The following is a 25,481-nucleotide window of genomic DNA, read 5'->3' as shown; positions in this document are numbered from 1 at the left end:
ATTCCAGCAGCTAGCAAACTAGAACAATACCTGACTCCGGATCCCTCGCTGATCCGCTTACCTCCCCTACACAGTGCATTCCTTGAAGATGATGATGATGACAGGGTCCTCATTGTCTCTTTATCTTTTCACATACTCAACAATCTTTATTGAATGAAATGAAAGTCTCAACTGCTGAGGCTCTGTGGTGGTTAGATTCAGCTGTCAACTTGGCAGGTGAAGGCATCTAGTTCTGTTGCTGTGGACATTAGCCAATGGTAGGTGAACCTCATCTGTTGTTGATTTACATCTGCAGTCGGTTAGGAGGTGTGCCTGCTGCTATGAATGATGTTTGAGTTAATTGGCTGGTGCTTAAATGAGAGAGTGCAACGTAGCACAGCCCAAGCAGCTCAGCATTCCTCATCTCAGCACTCACAGCTCATCCCAGGCCTTTGGAGATGCAGCAAGAAGTCAACCTGGGGAAAGCTGTTGGAACCCAGGGGCCTGGAGAGAAGGCCAGCAGAGATCGTCTTGTGCCTTCCCACATAAGAAAGAACCTCAGTTGAAAGTTAGCTGCCTTTCCTCTGAAGAATTAATGAAATAAATCCCCTTTTATTAAAAGCCAGTTGATCTCTGGTGTGTTGCATTCCGACAGCTAGCAAACTAGAACAGGCTCCTAGCAACCTGATACTGATTTTAAAGGCAGCCTGACTCAAAGTACTCTCCTGGGATCATCAAATTGTTCAGTCAAAAAATTCAGTATCTAAAGCTTCCAGTCAGCTGGGTGATGGCATTTCCCTTTGTTCAGTTTACAGCTCCTCCTACCCACAGACCCACTCCCAAAAGGCTTTAACTGCTTTTTAACCAAATGATTTTAAAACAGTGAATTAGCTATAATTTAGGACTTTGAAAATAAAAGTCATCCAACTTACGATATTATGGTACTGATATGAAGCAAAATGTAAGACAGATGTAGATCTGCAAATAGCCACAGTCGCAAATTCTAATTATAACTGATCCTTACAAAGCATCAATTTTACACAAATGCTTATCCAGAAGCACACCATAAACCACAAAATTAAAAGAGAATTTCCTCTTCCAGGTACATGTGGAATTGTCTAGCTATGATTATGGAACTACTTCATATAGTTTTTGATATTTCCTCCTGTTTTCTTCCCAGACTTTGCCCCTTTCTTCTTTAAAAATTAATGTTCACCTAATATTAGTCTTTTCAGTACATGTAAATTATAGCCATGATTTTATAATTGTCTGTTATGAATATCTTGTTGCCCCATTTTATGTTGAAAACTTGTTGAATACAGTGCCTTCATGAATCTGTCCCTAAATCTAGATGTTTTCTAGATACTCCCATCGGTTTTTGCTAAGATCTAAACTCTTTGTTTCAGACTCTCTGAAGAAGAAATTATTCAACCCATTATACATAACTTCATCTCCTCAAAATATATTTTATGCCATGTACAATAAGCACAGGAAAGCCATTCCTACTTGAATAAATAAATACTTATCTAGATATATGAGCACTCTGTGTACTTCTAAATCACATGGTTTCAGGGAGAGTTCTCCAAAGCTCTTAAGTGTTTTGAAAATATGTCTGTGCTCATTCAACCAATGAAATTTGAAAACAAATAAATATTTGCAGCAGGAGAATGTCATACTGCATTACAACACACTTCAGCTGTTTTCCATCCACTTTGGTAAAACTGTACATTAACTTGAACTTTTCAGAAATTGGTTTAGCTAATTTAGTGAAACATGAGTGGCCAAGCAAACAAACCAGGAAAAAAAATCCTTTGAACAATATATTCTATTGAGAAATTAACATGCTGACTTCATAGCAAAGTCTGATTTCATTGACAAAAAACCAAAGATGGGGTTTAATTACATCCCATGTATACTAACTATAAATACATGAACTTTGAAAAGTTTGCTTTCTCCAAAGTAATGACATCATAAATGAAGAAAATAAAAGACATATGTGCAGTCACAAAAAGAAAAAAGAAATAGTGTGCAATAAAACCAACCCCCTCTTCTCCCATTGCACTGGATCCTTCTACCACAAAAGAGCTTTACTTGCTCCTGTTAAATTGTGAGGACCACCAAGACAGGGAATTTGTCTTCTTCTTTGTATCACAAATGCATAGCACAAGATCTGGTGTACAGTAGAAACCAAATAAATGCAAAATGGATGTACAGATGGTTGGAGAGAAGGGCACTTTGACAGAAGGATGAATAAACAGTCAATCACTGCTTTTTCATTTTCATGCACATATTACTAGGTTTAGCTATCTCCACCCCATTTGGTATAGGCATGCATCATGCAAAAATAGTCAATGTTCCTATGAGAGGCAAAAAGGCAGATGATATCAAAGAAATTAAACCTCAGAAGAGAAAGGGCACTTACAGTTGCTCTAGAGAGGCAAGTCCCTTAAATACTTGCCTGTCAATTGACTGGATTTCATTCTTGTACAATTAGCTGAAACAAGAAACATTGGGGAGGATTAGCACACAAACAAGAGGTAATAACTTAAGATGGAAAAGAAGAATTAAGTTGACATATGGAGACATTTAAAATTAAGGATTGTATTAGAGTACGAGCAAAACATTTACATGGTAAGTATGGTTCCTCTCACAGAGGCTCACCTTCCCTTTCTAAAAAGAAAATATCAAATTGATCAAAAATAAATGTCTAAACTGGAGATGGTCAAATCATTCCTATTTGTCATTACATAATTTATAGATCCTTAAACTATGACTTATAAATTGTTGATGACACATTTGCTTAAAAGCCTGAACATAATAAAACCACTTCACCAAAAACATGTGCAAAATTTTCATTATAGAAAAAAAATGCATTGAATATGATATTCTATAGCTGATATTGACAGAATGTGAAAATATCCAGAAATGACTTGGGGAGTAAACAACATGAAGACTGAATGGTGTCTTGACTCACTCTTGCACCCAAAGTTTTATTCTCATAAAACAGAAGCAGCAAGGATTTTCTAGAAGGATCACATAAATTGGCCTGCCACCTATTTTTGTATGGCCTGAAAGCTAACAATAGCTTTCACATTTTTAAATAGTTTAAAAAGATCAGAAGAAGAATATTTTGCAGCATTGAAAATTATATGAAATTCAGATATCTGTGTCCATAAATAGAGTTGTACTGGAACACAGCTGTACACAACCATATCTATACACTCTATGACTACCGTTGAGCTACAGTGGCAGAGTATTTGTAACAAACACCATATGACCCACAAAGCCTAAGATATAGATTATCTGGCTCTTTACAAACATCTGACCTCTAACCTAGCAAAGATGAAGATTTTCATAGCAAAGTGTATCACAATTTCAAAAAGAACTACAAAACTCCATATATTGAAGATACTCATCTATTTTGGCATGACTTTTGGTTTTGGAGCTGTCTCCCTCATAATACAATTCCGTAAGAGCAAAGATCCAATGAACTTCAAAAACTGTGCTTTAAATAATAGAACATTTCTGTACTCAGATACACGGTGACATATAGTGCTATTGGCATCTTCTATAATCAATGTGGCTTCATTGTTGATGCAGATAGGTGTACAAATCAAAATCCAAGCTTTTTCTACATTTTGATTGGAGGCAGAAATTTCTTTACAAATTTGATTCCCGATGAATGAGTTTTTATGTACTTATCCTGCCAAGCCACATTTTTTGCCTTAATACTTATTATACTGCATGCTTCATAACAGAAGACAAAGTGTTGCAATATATTTTAATTAATGTTTGGCACTGAGCCAAGTTTAAAGGGACCTGCTCTGCTTTCTTTAATTGTTGCAATCCACTAAGTGGGTCTCACTTCTCCCTCTTTGTACATTTGCTAAGGTTGCCTCATAAAGCCTTGCGAGCCCTTGCACTTGGCAGCCCAGTGCCAGCACTAGAGGCACAATATGGCACTTACTTATCAGGCTGCACGGATTTGAGTCCTTGGGCTGCCACTTACTAGCTGAGTGATGTTGAATAAGACAGTTAGCCTTTCTGAGCCTCAGTTTCTTCTGTAAATGGAGATAATAGCAGTGCCAATAGGATGCTTGAAAAAAATTAATTAATTAATTAATATGTTTAAAGCTCTTAGAATACTTCCAGTAAGAAAGTAACTACTATTTTGATCTCCATTATTATCAGCATACTTAAGGAAGGTGTATTAGTTAGGGTTCTCTAGAGAAACAGAATCAACAGGGAACACTTGCAAATATAAAATTTATGAAAGTGTCTCACGTGACCATAGAAACGCAGAGTCCAAAATCCACAGGGCAGGCTCCGAAGCCGATGACTCCAATGGATGGCCTGGATGAACTCCACAGGAGAGGCTCACCAGCCAAAGCAGGAATGCAAACTGTCTCCTCTGAGTCCTCCTTAAAAGGCTTCCCATGATTGGATTTAGCATCACTAATTGCAGAAGACACTCCCCTTTGGCTGATTACAAATGGAATCAGCTGTGGATGTAGCTGACGTGATCATGACCTAATCCTATGAAATGTCCTCATTGCAACAGACAGGCCAGCGCTTGCCCAATCAGATAAACAGGTACCACAACTTGGCCAAGTTGACACCTGTCCCTAACCATGACAGAAGGTAAGTCTGAATGTGGGTTTTTGTGCCCAACTTTTTGAGTGAAACAAAAAACAAATATCAATACTAACATCACATCGCAACTATGATTTAAAACTTCATAGTAAAGGTATTCTTTTAAAGAGCATGTAAAGCAAATGAATCAAACCAACATGAGTGGCTATGTGTTTAAAGACACTGGGCAGCATTTGTTTTCATAAGAATAATTGGGTATGGGTCATCTATTAATAAATTATAATTAATTTTTTACTTCATCATAGATTAATCCTTTGAGTGTGTGTACTAACTAGCTCAAGAGTTCATTTCATCATTGGGAAATCTGAAAAACGAGAGAGATTTTTGGATTTAGAAGTAAGTAGGGTTCCTGGAAATACATGAAAATGTAACTTTTAAAAATATACTTTGGTACTACTCACTACATATACAAGGCTGAAATGGTCAATAAAATTCAGAAGAGTTCTTAACACTGTTACACTATCTCCTAGATCAGTGCTTATGAAAATGTGCTCTACCAATGAGACACAAGCACACAAAATGTGCCCTACCAATGAGGTCTGTCTCTCCAAGAAGAACAAGATGGGAACTCCAAATAGCTAGGTACTGTTGTCACACCAGGATTCTTTCTCTTCTTAGCTCTATCCCCTGCTCTTTGGCTCTTTTAGTCATTGATGATCCATCTTCTATTTCTGCCTACTGTGTTATCCCATCCCCAGAATCTGTCTTATCTATGGACAGTGGGTATGATGGACATGCTTCTGTAGGACAGAAGGAAGAAAGGTTGCACATGAATGCTTTGAGAGTAAGTGGCCAATAGACAAGACTTTAAAAGTATCCTTTAAGAGAGACTGTCTTAAGTGAAAAACAGAGTATCCAAACTACTTCACATAAAAAAAGTTCACAGAGTGAATACTAAGGTGCTCTTAAGTAATTAAAAAGCAAACTAAAACAAAACAGACAAGACATTAAAAAAACACAAAACAACCACATTACAAATGTTGGTATCAGCTAATGCAATCTGTTTTATGAGAAATCTAAAGCTCCCCTCTGGAACTTGTACAGCATTTAAAATGAAAAATAAAATAATAATTATAAAAAAGCAAGCAAGCAAAGAAAAGCTCAAAATATAAACAGAAGGTCTGTTCCTCATTTTATAAATGAGTAACAATAGCTTTAGCAATGGCCAAATAATATTAACAATTAGTATAGTATGTCCAAAATGATGGAGAAAATGTTTATACATAATACTTTCAAACATCTTTTTGAGGAAAACATTCGAATAAACATTTAAAGTTAGCTCTGTGGCTAATAGCTACTGACATCTAAAATCTTAACAGATTTCAAAATGTGCATTAACACTAACAATATGATATTGTTTTTTTTTTTTAAAAAACCAACATAAAGATGTTTAGGTTCACTTATGACATAAATTTTCAATAAAAATAATTGCTATAAATCCTTCATTAAAAATGAGTGCATTGAGTGGGCAATGGTGGCTCAGTGGCAGCGTTCTCATCTGCCATGCTGGAGAGACCCAGGTTCGATTCCCAGAGCCTGCCCATGCCAAAAACAAAAACAAAAACATGAGTGTATTTGACCTGAAACTGTTGATCTGTATTCCAGTGGCCTTGATTCTTGAAGATAATTGTATAACTATATAGCTTTTACAGTGTGAATGTATGATTGTGAAAACCTTTTAACTGACACTCCCTATAGCCAGTGTATGGACAGGTGAATAAAAAAGTACATAAAATATATAAACAATAGGGGATATAAGGGGGATGGGATGTTTTGGGTATTCTTTTCATTTTCATTTTTATTCTTATATGTATTTTTGAAGTAATGAAAATGTTTAAAAATTGATTGTGATGATGAATGCACAAATAAATGGTGATACTGTTGAACCACTGATTGTACACTTTGGATGATTATATGGTATGTGAATATATCTCAATTAAATTGCATTAAGAATGAGTGTATTTGAAAAGCTAGCTAAATTCTAAAACTAAGAAAAATTTACTAAAAACATATGGCACATGTTTCTCAGCTATCTGGAACCAAGAAGTATATCTGAGTGTTTGATTAATACTTTCTCATTTTAAAATAAGTGCTTCTTAAGGGAATTAAACCAGTACTTCCTGGAGATGTCATTTCTAAACTACAAAGCTGATTTTATCCAACAGAAGGTTTTTTAAATGATAATGAATCAAGTTAGTTTAAAAAGTAAAATTAAATTTAATTACAAAAACATAAACGGTGAAAGCCACTCAGAGAAATACTAGGAAAATTAGCGGGAATTGGCAACATTCCAAAAGAATTCATAATTTATATCTTTACATCTCCCCTACTGCTGGAAAACCCCTAAGTGATTCTGCAATTCAAAACTTCTATGAAAGCTTAAATTTTGCAAAAGGTATGCCAGTTCATATTAGCAAGCAAATGTAAGTTATCACCTTCCTTATCTCAGGAATTCTGATTTCTACTTCTAAAATGATTTTCAGTGGCTATGCACTTAAAATTGTACTCAACCTATTTTATTTAAGGCTTAAAAGCTAAATACTAAAAATCACATAAGGTAGCACTTTATACTGACAGCAACTCATTTTAACAATCCCAGCCTAAACTGCACTCACCTGAAAATAAAACCTCTTTCAAAAAGGAATATATTTACAATAATGCACAAATAGTTGAAAATTTAGCCCAATGATTAAATAGTCCGAATATAGATAACATATGCTTTGGAGTTAAAGAACTGTCCATGCACTTACAGATATTTTAAATTTTTCAAGTCCTCAAATGATTCACTAGTTATCTTCTTGATCTGATTATTGTTGAGAAGCCTATGAAAGAGAGTTTCAATAAGATATTTTTTTAATCTACATTCTTATAGCCTTGGGAAAAGGTCACAACATACTTCCAGAGAAGATGGCAGCTTAGTAAGGTGTGTGGGTCTTAGTTCCTCCTCCAGAACAACTTCTAAAGAACTATAAACAGTAGAGAACAGCTCCCAGAGCCACGACAGAGACCAGACACACAGCGCACCCCATTCAGGAATGGCTGGACTGGCTAAGAGACTCCGCTGTGGTGAGGTCCCCGAGAGGTGTGCCCTTCCCCGGGCTGAGGTGGCTGGCAGCCAGAGCCCCTCCCTCCCTCCTTCCCGGGCCGGCTGGGAGCTTTGGATCGGGTTCCCCAAGCCGCAGCAACCGGAGCCCCTTCCACACACACGGCTTCCTGGGCCGGCTGGAAACCTTGGATCGACGGTTCGCCAAGCCGCGGCGGCCGGCGACCCTCCCCCACATGTGGCTTCCCAGGCCGGCTGGTAGCCTCGGAACAGCAGTCCCCCAAGCCGCAGTTTTCGGTGACCGCAGCCCTTTCCACACACGTGGCTTCCCAGGCCAACTGGGAGCATCGGAACAGCAGTTCCCCAAGCCGCGGTGGCTGGCAACCCTCCCCCATATGCGGCTTCCCAGGCAGGCTGGTAGCCTCGGAACAGCAGTGCCCCAAGCCACGGTTTCCAGTGACCACAGCCCCTTCCACACATGTGGCTTCCTGGGCCAGCTGGGAGCATCGGAACAGCGGTTCTCCAAGCTGCGGCGGCCGGTGACCCTCCCCCACACACGGCTTCCTGGGCTGGCTGGAAACCTCAGAACAGCAGTCCCCCAAGCCGTGGTGGCCGGCGACCGCAGCCCCTTCCACACACGTGGCTTCCCGGGCTGGCTGGGGGCATTAGAACAGCGGTTCCCCAAGCCGTGGTGGCTGGTGACCCTCCCCCACAGATGTTTCCCGGAGAAAGGAAGAGTCTCCAACAGTAGTAGACACTGAGCCCAACCTAACATCAATAGTGGTATTAAGGAACAACTTCTGACTACTAAAAATAGGCCCTCAGTTCAGGCGAAACTGATCAAGGCGGAAGTTGCCAATTGGGCTAAATGAAAAAGAGGAAAGGGGGCAAAACAGAGCCTTCTGCGGCTGTTTCTATGGAGGTTTTGTTGCCTCTTGGCTCAGCGCTGGGATTAAATAGGTTACAACTGCCCCATCGGCAGAAACAGGCTGCTTTTAGGGCTCACTACCACCTGAACCTTCCCCGCGGGAGGGGTAAAATGCAACTCAGGTGCAATCCCTCTCTCAAGGAATTCACATCCCAGGACTTCACAATTTGAAGCCATTAAAATCAACCTACAACCTTTCCTCTGTCTCCACCACACACCCAGCAGCGAGAGTCTTCCAAAGTTAAAGGAGCCACAGCATCTTTTGCTGGTGGGCCCTGCAGACAGACAAGTACCACGTACTGGGCAGGATAAGAAAAACAGAGCTCAGAGACTTCACAGGAAAGTCTTTCAACCTGCTGTGTCCCACACTCAGGAAAATCTGATTAAATGCCCAGACGCCAATAAAAAATAACAAATCACACCAGGAAAATCGAAGATATGGCTCAGTCAAAGGAACAACAAATAGCTTAAATGAGCTACAGGAGCTGAGACAACTAATTCTGAACATATGAACAGAAATGGAAAACCTCTTCAAAAACCAAATCGATAAATTGAGGGAGGACGTGAAGAAGGCATGGGATCAACAAAAAGAAGAAATAGAAAGTCTGAAAAAACAAATCACAAAACTTATGGGATTGAAAAACACAGCAGAAGAGATGAAAAAAAAAACAATGGAAATCTACAATGGTAGACTTAAAGAGACAGAGGATAGAATTAGTGAACTGGAGGATGGAATATCTGAAAGCCAAAAAGAAACAGAAACTATGGGGAAAAGAAAGGAAAATATTGAGCAGGGGCTCAGGGAATGAATGATAATATGAAGTGCACAAATTATGTGTTGTGGGTGTCCCAGAAGGAGAAGAGAAGGGAAAAGGAGGAGAAAAACTAATGGAAGAAATTATCACTGAAAATTTCCCAACTCTTATGAAAGACCTAAAATTACAGATCCAAGAAGGGCAGCGCACCCCAAAGAGAATAGACCCAAATAGGCATTCTCCAAGACACTTACTAGTTAGAATGTCAGAGGTCAAAGAGAAAGAGAAGATCTTGAAAGCAGCAAGAGAAAAACAACCCATCACATACAAGGGAACCCCAATAAGACTATGTGTAGACTTCTCAGCAGAAACCATGGAAGCTAGAAGACAGTGGGATGATATATTTAAATTACTAAAAGAGAAAAACTGCCAACCAAGACTTCTATATCCAGCAAAACTGTCCTTCAAAAATGAGGGAGAAATTAAAACATTCTCAGACAAAAAGTCACTGAGAGAATTTGTGACCAAGAGACCAGCTCTGCAAGAAATACTAAAGGGAGCACTAGAGTCAGATACGAAAAGACAGAAGAGAGAGGTATGGAGAAGAGTGTAGAAAGGAAAATCAGATATGATATATATAATACAAAAGGCAAAATGGTAGAGGAAAGTATTACCCAAACAGTAATAACACTAAATGTTAATAGACTGAATTCCCCAATCAAAAGACATAGACTGGCAGAATGGATTAAAAAACAGGATCCTTCTATATGCTGTCTACAGGAAACACATCTTAGACCCAAAGATAAACATAGGTTGAAAGTGAAAGGTTGGGAAAAGATATTTCATGCGAATAACAACCAGAAAAGAGCAGGAGTAGCTATACTAATATCCAACAAATTAGACTTCAAATGTAAAACAGTTAAAAGAGACAAAGAAGGACACTATCTACTAATAAAAGGAACAATTAAACAAGAAGACATAACAATCATAAATATTTATGCACCAAATCAGAATGCCCCAAAATATGTGAGGAATACACTGCAATCACTGAAAATGGAAATAGACACATACACCATAATAGTTGGAGACTTCAATTCGCCACTCTCATCAATGGACAGAACATCTAGACAGAGGATCAATAAAGAAACAGAGAACTTGAATATTACAATAAATGAGCTAGACTTAACAGACATTTATAGGATATTACACCCCACAACAGCAGAATACACCTTTTCCTCAAGTGCTCATGGAACATTCTCAAAGATAGACTATGTGCTGGGTGACAAAGCAAGTCTCAACAAATTTAAAAAGACTGAAATCATACACAACACTTTCTCGGATCATAAAGGAATGAAGTTGGAAATCAATAATAGGCAGAGTGTCAGAAAATCCACAAATACGTGGAGGCTCAACAACACACTCTTAAACAACAAGTGGGTCAAGGAAAAAATTACAAGAGAAATTAGTAAATATCACGAGGCGAATGAATATGAAAACACAACATATCAAAACCTATGGGATGCAGCAAAGGCAGTGCTAAGAGGGAAATTTATTGCCCTAAATGCCTATATCAGAAAAGAAGAAAAGGCAAAAATGCAGGAATTAACTGTCCACTTGGAAGAACTGGAGAAAGAACAGCAAACTAACCCCAAAGCAAGCAAAAGGAAAGAAATAACAAAGATTAGAGCAGAAATAAATGAAATTGAAAACATGAAAACAATAGAGAAAATCAATAAGACCAGAAGTTGGTTCTATGAGAAAATCAATAAGATTGATGGGCCCTTAGCAAGATTGACAAAAAGAAGAAGAGAGAGGACGCAAATATATAAGATCAGAAATGGAAGAGGAGACATAACCACTGACCTCACAAAAATAAAGGAGGTAATAACAGGATACTATGAACAACTTTACGCTAATAAATACAACAATGTAGATGAAATGGACAAGTTCCTAGAAAGGCATGAACAATCTACGTTGACTCAAGAAGAAATAGATGACCACAACAGACCAATCACAAGTAAAGAAATTGAATCAGTCATTCAAAACCTTCCCAAAAAGAAAAAAGTCCAGGACCAGAGGGCTTCACATGTGAATTCTACCAAACATTCCAGAAAGAATTAGCACCAACTCTGCTCAAACTCTTCAAAAAAATCAAAGTGGAGGGAAAGCAACCTAATTCATTCTATGAAGCCAACATCACCCTCATACTAAAACCAGGCAAAGATATTACAAAAAAAGAAAACTACAGAACAAAATCTCTAATGAATATAGATGCAAAAATCCTCAACAAAATTCTAGCAAATCGAATCCAGCAACACATTAAAAGAATTATACATCATGACCAAGTAGGATTCATCCCAGGTATGCAAGGATGGTTCAACATAAGAAAATCAATTAATGTAATACACCATATCAATAAATCAAAGCAGAAAAATCATATGATCATCTCAGTTGATGCAGAGAAGGCATTTGACAAGATTCAACATCCTTTCTTTTTGAAAGCACTTCAAAGGATAGGAATACAAGGGATCTTCCTTAAAATGATAGAGGGAATATATGAAAAACCCACAGCTAACATCATCCTCAATGGGGAAAAATTGAAAACTTTCCGCCTAAGATCAGGAACAAGACAAGGATGTCCATTATCACCACTATTATTCAACATCGTGTTGGAGGTTCTAGCCAGAGCAATTAGACAAGAAAAAGAAATACAAGGCATCAAAATTGGAAAGGAAGAAGTAAAACTATCACTGTTTGCAGATGATATGATACTGTACGTCGAAAACTTGGAAAGATCCACAACAAAACTACTAGAGCTAATAAATGTGTACAGCAAAGTAGCAGGTTACAAGATCAACATTCAAAAATCTGTAGCATTTCTATACACTAGCAATGAACAAGCTGAGGGGGAAATCAAGAAACGAATTCCATTTACAATTGCAAGTAAAAGAATAAAGTACTTAGGAATAAATTTAACTAAAGAGACAAAAGACCTACACAAAGAAAACTACAAAAAACTGTTAAAAGAAATCACAGAAGACCTAAATAGATGGAAGGGCATACCGTGTTCATGGATTGGAAGACTAAATATAGTTAAGATGTCAATCCTACCTAAATTGACTTACAGATTCAATGCAATACCAATCAAAATCCCAACAACTTATTTTTCAGAAATAGAAAAACCAATAAGCAAATATATCTGGAAGGGGAGGGTGCCCCAAATTGCTAAAAGTATCTTGAGGAAAAAAAAAAACAAAGCTGGAGGTCTCACGCTGCCTGACTTTAAGGCATATTATGAAGCCACAGTGGTCAAAACAGCATGGTATTGGCATAAAGATAGATATATCGACCAATGGAATCGAATAGAGTGCTCAGATATAGACCCTCTCATCTATGCACATTTGATCTTTGATAAGGCAGTCAAGCCAATTCACTTGGGACAGAACAGTCTCTTCAATAAATGGTGCCTAGAGAACTGGATATCAATATGTAAAAAATGAAAGAGGACCCGTATCTCACACCCTATACCAAAGTTAACTCAAAATGGATCAAAGATCTAAGCATTAGGTCTAAGACCATAAAACCATTAGAGGAAAATGTAGGGAGATATCTTATGAAACTTACAATTGGAGGCGGTTTTATGAACTTGAACAGACACCTCTCAGAAGAGGAAATACAAATGGCCAAAAGGCACATGAAGAGATGCTCAATGTCCCTGGCCATCAGAGAAATGCAAATCAAAACCACAATGAAATATCATCTCACACCCACCAGAATGGCCATTACCAACAAAACAGAAAATGACAAGTGCTGGAGAGGATGCGGAGAAAGAGGCACATTTATCCACTGTTGGTGGGAATGTCAAATGGTGCAACCACTGTGGAAGGCAGTTTGGCGGCTCCTCAAAAAACTGAATATAGAATTGCCATATGACCCAGCAATACCATTGCTAGGTATCTACTCAAAGGACTTAAGGGCAAAGACACAAACGGACATTTGCACACCAATGTTTATAGCAGCATTATTTACAATTGCAAAGAGATGGAAACAGCCAAAATGTCCATCAACAGACGAGTGGCTAAACAAACTGTGGTATATACATACGATGGAATATAATGCAGCTTTAAGACAGAATAAACTTATGAAGCATGTAATAACATGGATGGACCTAGAGAACATTATGCTGAGTGAGACTAGCCAAAAACTAAAGGACAAATACTGTATGGTCCCACTGATATGAACTGACATAGAGAATAAACTTGGAATATGTCATTGGTAACAGAGACCATCAGGAGTTAGCAACAGGGTAAGATAATGGGTAATTGGAGCTGAAGGGATACAGACTGTGCAACAGGACTAGATACAAAAACTCAAAAATGGACAGCACAATACTACCTAACTGTAATGTATTTATGTTAAAACACTGAATGAAGCTGCATCTGAGCTATAGTTTTTTTGTTTGTTTGTTTTTTATATATATTTTTTGTATTCTTTATTTTTATTTTTTTCTCTATATTATCATTTTACTTCTTTTTCTGTTGTCTTGCTATTTCTTTTTCTAAATCGATGCAAATGTACTAAGAAATGATGATCATACATCTATGTGATGATATTAAGAATTCCTGATTGCATATGTAGAATGGAATGATTTCTAAATGTTGTGTTAGTTAATTTTTTTTTAATTAATAAAAAAAAAGGTCACAACATTATTAAGCTACAGGCCTTAATATCAACATACACTAAATGCTACATTATCACAAAAAATGTCATTTTTGGTATATAACTCTTGTGATTACAAATTTTCCCGAGTAATGATTGCCCATATCACCCCACATTATTTCATCTTTGTATGTAATACAAAAATAAGTCTCTCCTATACACAGGAATATATACCTTTATTCTACTACATCTTAGATTTTCTACTTTAGCCATGATCATGGTCAATTTAAAGACAATCATAGAAATATAGGGTGGTCTGGCCAGGTGTGTTATTAAAAGTACGTCAGCACATTCAATGAGTGATCCATTTTCACAGATAAGGACACTGATATGCAGTGCAGCTAAGCAATTTGCCCAATGAGGGCACACAGTCAATTGGTGACATGGTTCCTGCTTCTATTTCCCTGCACATTCCTCTTTGCCAATCACTCACCATCCTGGTGCAGAAAAGCAGATTCAAATAAGCTTTCCAATGTGTTAACTGTACTGTCAATCACTCAAGCAGTGGTCCTGCCTCTTCCCCTAGTTTATCCACTCTGGACATCTAAGTACTGGGACATAAATGAACTGGAGTAAAAAGTCTCGTGTGCATGTGCTGGACGTAGGAGGAACACTAATCTTCCAACCTTACCATCAAAGATGCAGAAAAGTATCTACAATCAAACCTCCCCTAACAAACAAAAAATGATGCCATAAGCGGGGTACAAGGGTACTTCAGTGGTAGAATTCTCACCTGCCACGGGGAGGACCCGGTTCAATTCCTGGTCCGTGCACTTCTCAAAAAACAAACAAACAAAAGTTTCATCAAATGGTGCTGCAATAACTGGATACTCACGTGGAAAAATAATGAAATGTGACCTGCCAAATAGTATATGAAAAAAAAAGTGATGCTCTCAAATGAAGACAGTATGTTATGGATTTTACCCAATATATAATAGTTAGGTAGAAGGATGCCAGACAAGATAGAAGGATAAACAAATAAAAGAACTGCTGCCAAGCACAGAATTTCATAGACCTGGCATTTTAATTTGCATATTAATTTCTCCATTTCAGTCTCACTTTTCCTCATTCATATCCACTTATGGTGGGTAATAGGTTTTTGCCATACTAGCTGAGATTTATAAATGGCATAACGATGTCTATATATTTTCCCCCATTGGTAAACAATAGACTATTTCAACTTACAATACATTCAAGTTTCTCAGTCATTTGAATTTCCCAGGTTGGATCTCTCTAATTCTGTTAAAGCGAAGATCCCTATGAAGAAACAAGAAATGCATTTATACATGAGAGAAGTCTGTAATCATCACTACTCTTTGCTTTTCTTGAATATTCAGCTCCAAATTTGTGTTAAGGCATTTTAAAAACACTCAGTTCACTCCTTGGATAAATCATCTCTTTGGGGAGGTTAAGGTATGTATGAATCTATCTGAATGCCAGAGTGATGATATGACATTACACAAATCGGTTTAAACAGTAATTATGGAGAAATAGAAAGTTATGTTAACTTGCTCACTATATGTCCCAACTTCTGCTAAAACACTGCAAAATATAATACATGTTTTCAGATAATAAATGCGGGTTACATAAACATATAATCTGGAAAAGGACATCATAATGAAACCAGCTGTGTGACTGTGTAAATATTTTGGCTTTTACTCCAATAATTTTATGAACTGGAATAATTTCAAGAGTTATTTATCAACTAATTACCTAGAATGATATCGTGCTAAGGACGTTGAGACTGAATGTCTGAAAATCACAAAACTAATTAAGCATATGATCCAGAGAATGCATGCATTTTTCTTTCCTTAGTCAAGATTTATTTCAATGCCTGGGAACATTCAGACTAATTAAAATGGTACTACTGTAATTTCTTAAAAACACATAAACATAAACTTTTCATAAAAACTTTTGAAAATGTTGACACTTAGTGTATGCATTTTTTTTTTTTTTTTTTTTTTTTTAAGGAAAGACAGAGAGAAGGAAGGAAGGATAGAAGGAAGGAAGGAAGGAAGAAAGGGAAACATCTTTTAAACATTTTCTTGTTTTATTGTATTCTGTTTCTCCGTTTTTGTTACATGGGCTGGGGCCGGGAATCGAACCGAGGTCCTCCGGCATAGCAGGCAAGCACTTTGCCCGCTGAGCCACCGCGGCCCGCCCAGTGTATGCATTTTTAATCTACTGTCTCCAAACAGATATTTTAAATATAGTTAAATGTACACTGATAAAGCAGTTACTCCCCCTAGCCCCAAGGGCAGAGGGAGGACTCGAACTGCCCAGGAAAGACCAGAGTGCATATAAATTTGACATAAGACATTGAAATGCTGAGCTGACCCTGTAGAAGTGAGAAATGCACTGACTGATGCTTCTAGATTTAATTCTCTCAGGCAGAGAGAGAGGAGGGCGACACTGCCCATGTGGAAAGCAAAGTCCAGTGACAGGATAATCAAGTTAAGGTAAAAACAGCCATGAAAATAACTTGTTAACCCCCAACCAAAACCATTCCTGACAATCCTAAAGAACATCCAAGGCAATATATAATATTCTAGAGAGTTCATGTACTAGGGTAACTTTCTAGAAACCTACAACCTCCAGATGGGTCTCTGGACCAGATAAATCAAGATAAATTGGCTGGAGGGGCCAGCCAATCCAGAACATCAGCTAGTTCCATCTCCCCATCCCATATTATCCAAAGCCCCTTCCAACATGAAAAAGTTATAATGAGCACAGCCAAAATACCCCTCAGGAGTGGGAGAAAGATTAAAGGTGATGGTGGAGGTATACAGAGAAGGTAGGGTTTAACAAATAAATGATTGCTGAATCATTATATTGGTATTTCTTTTAGTCTCCAGTATCTTAGAGAAGCTAGAAATAAAAACCTAAACTTGTGGAATTGTAACCCATACCAGACTCTGAAATCTGTTCTACAACTAATTGTTGTGATTGCTTTGAAATTTATTGCCTTTCTGACTATGTTATTTTTCACAAAAAAGAAAAAAAAGTTGATTGTGATGTAATAAAGACAAAGAAAAAAGTAATAAACATAGAAAATCTATATATTTTTAAAGCCATGAAAATATCTGTGAAAAGTAAAGAAGAACAGAAACTTCTGCTTTAACCCTCCTTAGAAGGCCCATCTCTTGAGTTAAAAACTATAAAAGGTAACAAGGATGATAGTCACTACGAGAAACAGAAAGATCAGTTCCCATGTCAAATCAGCTTTAGAGAAAAATCAAAATTCATTACACACAGGTCCAAATCATCTATCTAGCCCAACAGGGAATATGGGGTAACACTGGGTTCAAATCACAAATAAGTGCTTCCATTACAAAATTTACTGAATTCTTTCAATGCTTATCATTTTTTTAAGGAATCTGATTATTTTCAGCCAACTTACTAATTTTAAATGATTTATAGAATTCATTCTGGTTTATGGCTCAATAAAAGGCTTCTTAAAAAGTATTTGTTTGATTCATTAAAATAATCACGTTTAGCTTAAAAGTCAGCAAATGAATTTGTGGTGCATTCCAGCAGTTGTTGCACTGATTTGAGTCAAATTCCTGGGAGGAGAGGGTCATTTTCATTTCTGTCTACCCAAGTAATCAAAACACAGAAATTTGACCTGTGTTTCCAAACTGCAGATGCCTCACCCTTGTTTGTTTCCTTACGTGATTCCCTTTATCTATCAATATACACTTTCCATGACCACTCTCTATCCCACATCCCTTACTTAAAAAGTCTATTTTTAAGTAAGTGTAAATGTAATTTATATTCATATACAAAATATCACTTGGAGTTCTGAATTGCGGAGGTGGTGAAAGCAAACAAGAAAAGGTGCTGATGGAGGAAAAGATAGAGAAGGGAAAAAAACAACATATCAATGGATGAAGATTGTTAATGATGAACCATTCAATATGTAAAATATGGATCAAGTATTTATAAAGAAATAATTTTCACTAGCTAAGGCTTCAGCTTAAACACAAATGATTAGAAACAGGCTCTCTTATCTCACACAAAATAAAGGTATGAGTTTCATAGCATTTGAACAGATATACCCTGTACAGACACTGAAGAACATTTTCTCCTGGAATACCATATCACCTGATAGATTTAAAGGTTGAAATCAATCTAGTTATTTCCTACTCAAGAAATCAAAACCTTAACTCCAGGGTAAAGATGGAGGGTTACACACACACACACACACACACACACACACACACACACACACACAAATATATATACATGTCTATTTCCTGTTCCCTATACAAATCCACACTCCAATGGCACAGAGGAGATAGTGGCAGCAACATTTTGGAAGCTAAAAAAGCAGACTGATGGGGTGTGAGGGTAGTTCAGTGGTAGAATTCTCACCCACCATGAGGGAGACCCAGATTCGATTCCTGGCCCATGCACTTTCTAAAAAACAAACAAACAAACAAAAAGTCAACACATGGTGCTGCAATAATGGGATACTAACATGGAAAAAGAATGAAATGTGACTGCCACCATACAGTATACAAAAAAAGAAAGACTGATGAGGGATAAAAGATTTGACAATTTAAAATTAAAACTAAGCAGACTGCACAAAATGCTACAAACCAATCTTAATTACATGGCAAATTCATTTCCAAATTACAAGTTGGTGTCACCAAATCCTCTGGTAGAAAGTGCCTGACTGTTTATCCTGGATAGAGGGTAAAAGAGAGAGAGTCCTCTTTCCAACAAAAGGAGAATCTTAGCAGATAAATTGAAACTGTAAAGAAGAACCACAGTGAAATTCTATAACTAAAAGACAGAATAGCTGAAATGAAAAAAAAAATGTGTAGGCTTCTAACACACTGGATTATAAAGAAGAATGAGGGAGTGAAAGTGAAAGCAGAACATTAAAAAAATGAAGAACACAGAAGACAAAATTTATACACACACATAATTATATACTTGTTTGTATGTTTTATTTTTCTGTCTGACACCACAGCACAAGAAAAGAGCTAGAATGGCTGTCACCGAATTATGTGTTTGGAATAAAGTGACTTAAAATACAGACTGTCTAATGTACAGACGTCACTTCTGGAGGTCCTAGGGGAGAGACCTCAGAAACAGCAGTCCTCCAGAAAACTGAAAGTACAGTAGAAGGAAGGAGAAAAGGAGGGAGGGAGGAAGGAAAATTTATAACCAGGTTAGAGGAAACTCCTTTTACAGCAAACAATCTTTCTTAGTTTCTGAATTCTTAAGTGGTTTGTCTAAAGTCATCCACTCTGTAAGAAGCAGAACTAGAAATGAAATTAAAATCAGCCCAGAGAAATTTCCTCAGCCCCAAATTACTCTTGTTGGAGGCCGCCAAGGAGATTTTAATCCTTGCTCTTAGAATGCACAAGATAGCTCCCTCCCCTCACTCCAGCAGCTATGCTCAAGAGTTTTTCAAAATTTTATAGTGCTGCTTCTTATGACCTACTTAAGGAAGTTAGGAAGCCAATAACAAGTCCCCTTAGGTTAAAGAAAAACCTGGAATAACTATTAAAAATGAAACAAGAAGTTTTCAAATTAAAGTATCAAAAACAGAACTCAGGTATATTTATACTTTATGTGTTAAAAAAAACTAGCAGGGCGGGCCACGGTGGCTCAGCAGGTAAGAATGCAATACCTAAATTCATAATTCATTACAGAAACATAGAATGATTAAAGTTTAGAACTAAAAGGAAATTAGAAATCAAAGTTTTACTTGGAACCCCTTTCATAGTAACATCTAACAGACAAACCACTCAGTAATGGTTACTAGAAACATAATATTTAATATAATCATAATAAAGTTCTTAGGGGCAAAAAAAGGGAAGTAAATCATTAAAGACTGTTATAAACTTCATTTTAATATAATCTTCAATAATATTCATTTTTAAGATATCATTGACTGTTTTCCTATTTACCAACGGACAAGTGCTTTAATTGAAAAAAATATTGTTGTAATATCGAACTCAAAAAGTCCTCAGTTTAACCACATTCAAGTATGCAATTCAGTAGTATTAATCACATTCTCAATACTGTGCTACCATCACTGATAATCCATCACCTCTACTTTTTCATCCCTGCAAAGAGAAACTTCACCTTTAAGCTCTAATTCTTCTCTTCCCACCCATCCCCTACCTCCCACCTTCACCCCTGGAAACCTATAAACCACTCTCTATTTCTACTGAGGTCTGCTTCTTCTAGGTGTTTCACATAAGCAGGCTCATACAGTATTTGTCTTTTTGTGCCTGTCTTATTTCACTCAACACCAAGTTGAGTGACAAGTGACTTAATTTATTTTTTAATTTAAAAATAATTTAGAATGACCTGTCAACAAATTCAAAATGAGCCACTCTATTCTGTTTGATTTAAATTTAAGCTGAAATTTAACCATGTCAGAGCATCACAACTCGACAGAAATTATGCTTATGACATGAAAGTTAGACCTGTTAAATTTTATTATTTCGCAGATTTGTTTTGTATTTTCAGGCTATCTTTCTAACTGATAAGAGCCAGCATATTACTAATTATATTGATTCACTTTTAGCATTATGATGTCTTCTGATGCATTGTCTTATGAGGCACGAGATTATGGTTTGTCATTCATTCACTTTTTTATTTATCAAATACAGTTGAGCAGCAATTATAAGTTGTTCACCATAAAATGGAAACCCACTGAAGAGTTCCAAGCCTGCATCACAGTGGTGGCAGAAAAAAACAGATGGAGAAAGTGGGTGGGTTTGAGATATATTTTAGAAGTAGAGTCAATATGGAATGCTGATGGACTGGACGTGTGGTGGGCAGGAAGGAAGGAATTGAGGAAGACTCTTTCTTAGTTCAACTACTGGTGAATGTCACAGCCATTCACTGAGAATGAAGGGATTTTAAAAATATTTTTTAATGTGAAATATATATACAAAATAGCAATAAATTTCAAAGTACATTAACGATTAGCTATAGGACAGATTTCAGAGTTTGGCATGGGTTACAGCTCCACAATTTTAAGTTTTCCCTTCTAGATGCTCCAAGACACTGGTGACTAAAAGAAAAATGAATATAATGATTCAGCAGTCATACTCATTTGTTAAATCATACCTTCTCTGTTATGACTCCTCCTTCTCCTTTTGTCCTTCTAGAATGGAAGGATTTTGAAGGTTGGGAGGGATGATGGAGAGCAGGTTGGGGGACCAGTTGGAATCAAGGACTCGTTTAGGGTATACTAAAGTTTGAGATGCCAATTAGACCTCCAAGTTGTGAGACCAAGTAGAATAGTAGGTCTGTAGCTCAGAGAAGTCCAGCATGCATTTATAAATTTAAGGGCCATTAACATAAGTCCAGGAGCTACACTTAAAGTAACAGAAGTAGGAAAGTGTGGAGGGAGGGGAGAGAAGAAAAGTAAAGGGAGTCCTAGGGAAGCTTTGAAGAACATTAACTTTCAGAGGTAGAGAAGAGGGGCAAAGTGAATGAAGGAGACAGAAAACAGTAGCCAGGGAGGCAGAAGGATAATAACCTATGTCCCTGAAATTGAAAGAGGAAAACGCTCTCAAGGTGTGAAAGCTCAACTCTGAGAGGTTTCTACTGAACCATGCCAAATAACTCTCAACAATGTTTGTTGTAAAGTGTTTTATCAGGATCTACGGAATGCACTTACATCCATATTAAAATATGTTCAAAACTTCTCTTGTGAGGAATAATTTTACGGAATCTTTGAACAGGAATTTTTTTAAACAATTCTGAAATTTAATCCAGAACACACTAAATCTCGTTGAAATTTAAACATGTAATTCACAACTGCTCTCCTCTTGAGCCTGCTATCCCCCTCCCCGGCACTCTGCCACCACGTGCCCGCCCTGGCTCACCTTGCAGAGCTGGAAATTCTCGCCTGCAGCGTCTCAGCAATCTCCGGCTCTTGGTTGCTGGGTGGCGCGGACGGCGGCGGCGGCGGCGCAGCCAAAGACAATCCGGCGTTCAGGCAGTCCAGCCCTTTCCTGATGTTGAATTTCCTCATGGTCTCGCGAAGCCCCTCCTGAGGATTCCAGCGGCCCCAGGGCGCACGCGGGACCCGCACAGGAAACACTGCGACTGCGGCCCCGTGTCCGGCTGCCCGCTCACCTGGCCGCGGGCGGGTCCCGCACCACCCCCGCCGCTCCCGCTCCATCTCCGGCTCCTGTCCAGTCTCCACTCTCGGTCACGGCTGCCCGGCTCCACGCAAACGCCCGGGCCAGGCCGGCCCACCACTGACTGCACCACTGCGGCTCCCTGAGGGTCAGCAACCAGCACCAATGCCCGTCAAACCACAACAAATGCCAAAAGCCATGACCCGCACACGGCGCCACGGGGCGGCAGACACGTCTCGTTGGCGCAGGTGGTCGGCGTGCGCAGGCGCGGCGCGACCCACCAGGCCTCCGGGCATGCGCAGGAGCATTGTGTTCGCACCTGCTGAGCCTGCAGTCGGTTGTGTGCAAGCGCACCAAGAGGACCCCGGTGGTGAACTTGGACATGCGCATACGGGTCATGGCCGTTGGTGTCTGTCGTGGCTTGGCGGGCATTGGCGCTGGTTGCTGGCCCTCAGGGAGCTGCGGTGGTCCAGTCAGCAGTGGACCGGCCTGGCCAGGACCATTGTTTCACTTTGGAATCCAGGTAACAGTTAAGTGCGCGGGCCCCACCCACACCCATGCAACAAGCACTTTTCATTTTGATTTCCCTGGAGATTTTGGCTGATTCATTTTATTCTCTTTTACTTTTATCCAGATATTTTATTTCTATTTTAAGTTCTAGTTTATATTTCCATGATACTTTTCTGATCATGCCTTTCATACTGGATATTGAACTTTTGATCCCTGTTATTCTATTCTTTAGACTGATTTTTTAAAAACATTTTATCTTTTTTCCTCTGCATTTTCTCGCCTGCAGCATCTCGGCGATCTCCGGCTCTTGGCTGCCGCGTGGCGCGGACGGCGGCGGCGGCGCCGAGGATAGAATGATAGATAATCACAATATAGAGAGGTCTGTTAGAAACAGGGAATGGGACTACTCAAACACATGATATTCATATGCATCAACTGCCTCTATATTTGTATAGTAGGAATCTGCCATAGGCAGAGAGAGTTCTCATCTATTGTCCAGTGCTGTTTCAGATACCCCTGACTCTTAGTGAGTCTCAAATCATTCTATCCTCATTTAGGTCAAAGGAGCACAGTTTCATTTGGTTTATCTCATAGGGTCCTTGTCCACACATTTCATCAGAACTGGTAGTTTTCATCTGAAATAATGACATTTCACATATCATAAGTGGTGACATTAATGATGCCTGGATTTTCTAGTAATATTATAATGATTCAAGAATGTTCTAATTACTTAGGAATTGTATGGTGCACAAAGGATGATTCAAATGGCTACAATGATTCCCATTTCTCTAACATTTGGATATGTTGTGCTTTAGTTCTTTAAGAAAAATTTTCAACCATTAGCTTTGTCCCTACACCTCTCCAATGCCAAATGAACAGTGGCATGTCATTTGTATTTTGCAGTTTACATCAGCCACATCAATTAAAATTTATTGAACTTTGCATGTGGGAATTTTCTTGGTGTATATTAAACTCAAGACAAATACTGCATCTTCAAAAAATCTTTATATCTTATTATATGCTGGGAGATTAATATACACTAGTCCCCAACTACTTACAAGCCAATGGAACAGGAATCATAGACCTTCCTTGATTACAGAAATAACATTGTTTAATCCATTATATGCAGAAGATCAGCTTGACTCCCCCTATTGTTTAAATTTCTCTGGACAGGGTTGCTGCTACCACCCCTAGGCTCCAAGGATACTAAATTCTGGGTTACTAAAACCACTGATGTGATAAGGATTAGGGATAAGGATCTTGCTTTCTTTCCAGAAACTGTTTATTACTACCTGCTCAATAATTTAAAAAAAAAATGGGCACTGTTGTTTATATAATTCTCTTTCCAAATCTTCCACAATGATTGTTTACAAAGATTCTCTCATCAAGAGATGGTGTTTATTTTCCTAATACTTGAATGTGGGAAAGCCTTGTGGTTTTTTTGGATAACAGAATGCAGACGAAATTGTGTCAATTCAAAGCCTAGAACTCAAATTGCACATTTCTGCCTGTTATCTTGGGACCTTGGAACATCTCTGTGAATGTGCCCAAGTTATCCTACTGGATAGTGAGAGATCTTAACCAAAGCTGCAACAGCCCAGCTGTCTCAGCCAAGATTCCAAACAGCTGACAGTATGTACAGGGTGGCATTCACATTGGACGCATATATCTGCATGTTTTTGCCCATTCAGAAAGGTAGGTCTTTATAACATTCTCCCAGATCCCTTTGTCACCAATTTTGCAATCATGTTCTCTCCTTAATGCTGATCATAAAATAAAATGACAGGCCATAGCCAGTATAAATGAACATGTCCCCTGCTATTTCCTCTTATACACTAAATAAAGAATCAGATACATTGCTTTATGTTCTGCCCACTCAGAGAATTTCCCTTGAATACTCTTCTACAGGGATGTCTTGGAAATGAGGATGAAGTGTTTCAGTTGTCTACTTTTAGGTGGTACATGTATACCAAGCACCCAAATCTGAATGACAGGCCTGAGATTTCTCTTCTTCAGTCACTTGATGGTAGGAAAATCCCCATGAGGACATAGCTGAGGGCTGGGAAAGAGAAGATATTGTGGCTAAGTGGGATCCATACACATTTGAGAAACTTCCACAATATCTTACTTGTGCTTTAAGGATGTGCTTGAACCTGTCCTTGTATATACAACTTCCATTTGATGTTACAGTACAACTGTGTGTGCCTAAATTTATGCCTTGGTCAGACAATGCCCTTACATGGCAGACAACTCAAGTCTCATGATAACTTGGTGACACATAATTATGTACTTGGTCTCTACTATGGTCCAGTAGGAGGTTAAAAGCTTTTTATCAAAAAAATCATAATTATCTGCAGAGGATGACATGGTTTCACTCTAACATCCTAAGTATCTGTGTTGTGATTTTCCTAAAGGAGCCAGTCAAAGGTTCTGGACATCTTCTCTTTTTGCCACTGAAACTTCCAGCACTATTGAATCTTTTGGGTCATATGTGCTCTCAAGTGGGAGAGCAGCTTACGCAATAGCCTGGACTTGTTGCAAGGATTCCATTTGTTCCAATCAAATCTAGCAATATTTTTGGCCCCTTGTTGAGTGAATCAGAATAACACATCAATTATGGGATATGTTGCCTATGAAAACCAAAGAGACCAAGCAGGAATTGTGCCACTTTTGTGGTAGAGACCAGATCCAACAGTTTATCATTCACCTTTGAAGTGACATGTTTCACCCTCCTGAATGCCTAGAAATTTCACTAATGTGGAATTTGATTTGTT

General features: G+C 38.2%; 1 protein-coding gene across 6 annotated transcripts in view; it reads right to left on the bottom strand.

Moving 5' to 3' along the window:
* Positions 1-25,481, bottom strand: part of LOC143673271 (tripartite motif-containing protein 60-like) — a 337,056-nt gene that overhangs the window by 69,487 nt on the left and 242,088 nt on the right. The window contains exons 1-5 of one of the 6 annotated variants that reach the window (XM_077147579.1): positions 21,940-22,572; positions 18,456-18,496; positions 15,263-15,334; positions 7,383-7,454; positions 4,264-4,936 (exon numbers count right to left, since the gene is read on the bottom strand). In XM_077147579.1, the coding sequence (XP_077003694.1) occupies positions 4,264-4,432 (169 nt within the window). In that variant the 5' untranslated portion in view covers positions 4,433-4,936; positions 7,383-7,454; positions 15,263-15,334; positions 18,456-18,496; positions 21,940-22,572. Of the gene's footprint in view, positions 1-1,147; positions 2,474-4,263; positions 5,781-7,382; positions 7,455-14,810; positions 15,335-18,455; positions 18,497-21,939; positions 22,640-25,481 lie in introns of those variants that run through there. The other 5 variants (XM_077147580.1, XM_077147578.1, XM_077147577.1 and 2 more) reach the window with 5 other exon arrangements.

The sequence above is a fragment of the Tamandua tetradactyla genome, unplaced genomic scaffold, assembly GCF_023851605.1.
Source record: "Tamandua tetradactyla isolate mTamTet1 unplaced genomic scaffold, mTamTet1.pri scaffold_73_ctg1, whole genome shotgun sequence".
Classification (NCBI taxonomy): domain Eukaryota; kingdom Metazoa; phylum Chordata; class Mammalia; order Pilosa; family Myrmecophagidae; genus Tamandua; species Tamandua tetradactyla.
This window is presented reverse-complemented; position numbering and strand designations above follow the sequence as displayed.